Source organism: Arabidopsis lyrata, assembly GCF_000004255.2.
Source record: "Arabidopsis lyrata subsp. lyrata unplaced genomic scaffold ARALYscaffold_460, whole genome shotgun sequence".
NCBI lineage: Eukaryota > Viridiplantae > Streptophyta > Magnoliopsida > Brassicales > Brassicaceae > Arabidopsis > Arabidopsis lyrata.
Genome location: NW_003302243.1, coordinates 5,217 through 7,398, shown reverse-complemented (window position 1 = coordinate 7,398; position 2,182 = coordinate 5,217). Strand labels below are relative to the sequence as shown.

The following is a 2,182-nucleotide window of genomic DNA, read 5'->3' as shown; positions in this document are numbered from 1 at the left end:
CCAAGCAAGTTTGTTTTGAGGAGCTTCATAATATAGATGTTGGTAACCGTGTTATGGAGGAAAGTCAAGAGAATGCAGTTGTGGGTGGGGTGAGAGTTAGTAGGAGAAAGGTTGCTCCGAAGAAGGTGAGTAAAAAAGGATTGGTTGAGCAGCTACAAAAACAGTTGGAAGATGGTTTTAGGAGAATAAATAAGAAGTTTGATGGCTTTGATAAAAGACTCAAATGTGTGGAATCAGATGTGAAGAGTTTAAAAGAAGCTAGCGGGAAAGCTAATGAGTTGGATAAAAGAGGTGAAGAGAAATATTCTGAGTTGGAAGAAGATGAGATCGAAGAGAGTGGAGGTGAAGATAAAGAGAATGCGTCTGAGTTAGAAGAGGATGAGAATGGAGAAGATGGAGAGAAAGACAAAGAGTTTGAAGAAAATGATAATGGAGAAGATGGAGAGAAAGACAAAGAGTTGGAAGAGAATGAGAATGATGAAGATGGAGAGAAAGACAAAGAGTTGGAAGAGAATGAGAATGGAGATAATGGAGAGAAAGAAAAAGAAGGTGATTTGGAAGGGAATGACTTGGATGGAGATAATGAAAAAGAAGGTGATTTGGAAAGGAATGACTTGGATGAAGATAAAGAGAAAGAGAAAGAAGAGTCAAGTGAGAAGAGACAGCAGGTGAAGAAGACGTACGAGAGAAAGAGAACAAGGAAAACAAGTGCAGAAGAACAAGAAGAAGAGGTTCAAGTCGGAAAAAAGGCTAAGGTGACGAAGAAGAAGGTGGATCCGAAGAAGAAGAAGGTGGGTGTTTTGGTTAGGAGTCCGATTATGACAAGGAACAAGAAGAAGTAAACTCTTTATGTGACATCTTTTTTGTTGCTTTTGGTTTGTGTCAGGATTTGTTATGTGGATGTTTAGGTATCTTTATTATGTAGGGTAACTGCGGCATTTTGTTTAACTAGGTATTACTATGTTGTTTTGTTAAACTTGGTATTTTTATTATCTTGGTACAACTATGTACGTTTGTTCAACTTGGTATTTTTATTAAATATGTACAACTGCATCATATTTATTAAACTAGGTAAAACTATGTACGTTTGTTCAACTTGGTATTTTTAATAACTATGTACAACTGCATCATTTTTGTTAAACTAGGTACAACTATGCAGCTATTTAGGTTTTATTTTTGCAACATTACCAAAATTTAAATACAAATAGATAGGAATTAGAAGACAATGACTAGGAGAAATAGGTTTAATCGGACTTACAATACTAGAATTCGCCAAATACATATTTTTGAGACAAGTCCAAAAGAACTACAAAGTTGTACTTAGAAATACCAAGTTATAAGAACAACTGTGAGAAGACAACCAACGGAAAAAGGTACCATCATTTTTGTAATTTCGTTGGTTTCTATCTGTCGTCCCACCTTTAGCAGTGCAACTTCTTCTTCAAGAACACGAACTTGAAAATCCAACTGTTCTACCTCATTTACCAATGCCTCGTCCACCCACTTGAAGACATGGCTATCGTTCATAAGCTACATTCAAAATTTAAAAAAGAATTAAGAGAACGTGATCTTCTACAAAAAACTCATAAACTTACAATGAGACTTTTACGTTTCTATCATAAGCATATTTGCATCGGTAGTAGCGGCGGTAAGGATTTGGGACTGATTTGGAGATCTTTTCAACGATCTCGTCGCCACATCTACACCTCTTTGGAATCCTAGCAACTTTTACTCTTGTTCGACTAGAGGAGGTTTCACTCGAGCTCGGAGCTGAAGAAACATGGCTCATCTTTCTTTTATGGAAGGTTAAGAGATTTTGGGATTGTTAAGATATTTTAGAATTTTGTGGATTTGAGATGGAATTGGGGATATTCAGATGGAAGATGTAATTGGGTATGGTAGATTTCGTGGGATGAGGTGAAAAAGAAATATTTCAGAAATGGGTGAAAAAGAAATGGGGGGAATTTCAGAAATTGGAGGGAAATGAAATGGGTGAAAAAGAAATGGGGGGGAATTTCAGAAAAAACGAAGTATTGAATATTTTAAAGAGAAATTAGATATTTTGGGCAAATAACACGTGATCCACATTGCGCCGTCATTTGTACACGTGGCGCCGTCATTTGTACACGTGGCGCCGTCATTTGTACACAGGTTTTCCAAGTTTCCAAGTTGTACTTGTATA

At 36.6% G+C, this 2,182-nt stretch overlaps 1 protein-coding gene across 1 annotated transcript; it reads right to left on the bottom strand.

Moving 5' to 3' along the window:
• Positions 1–1,320: 1,320 nt before the first annotated feature.
• On the bottom strand, positions 1,321–1,962 carry LOC110230870 (uncharacterized protein At4g04775-like). Its single transcript, XM_021035093.1, has 2 exons — positions 1,610–1,962; positions 1,321–1,530 (listed from the first exon to the last, which is right to left on the bottom strand). The coding sequence occupies exons 1-2, from the start codon at positions 1,787–1,789 to the stop codon at positions 1,321–1,323; spliced, it is 390 nt and encodes a 129-aa protein (XP_020890752.1). The 5' UTR covers positions 1,790–1,962.
• Positions 1,963–2,182: the final 220 nt, after the last annotated feature.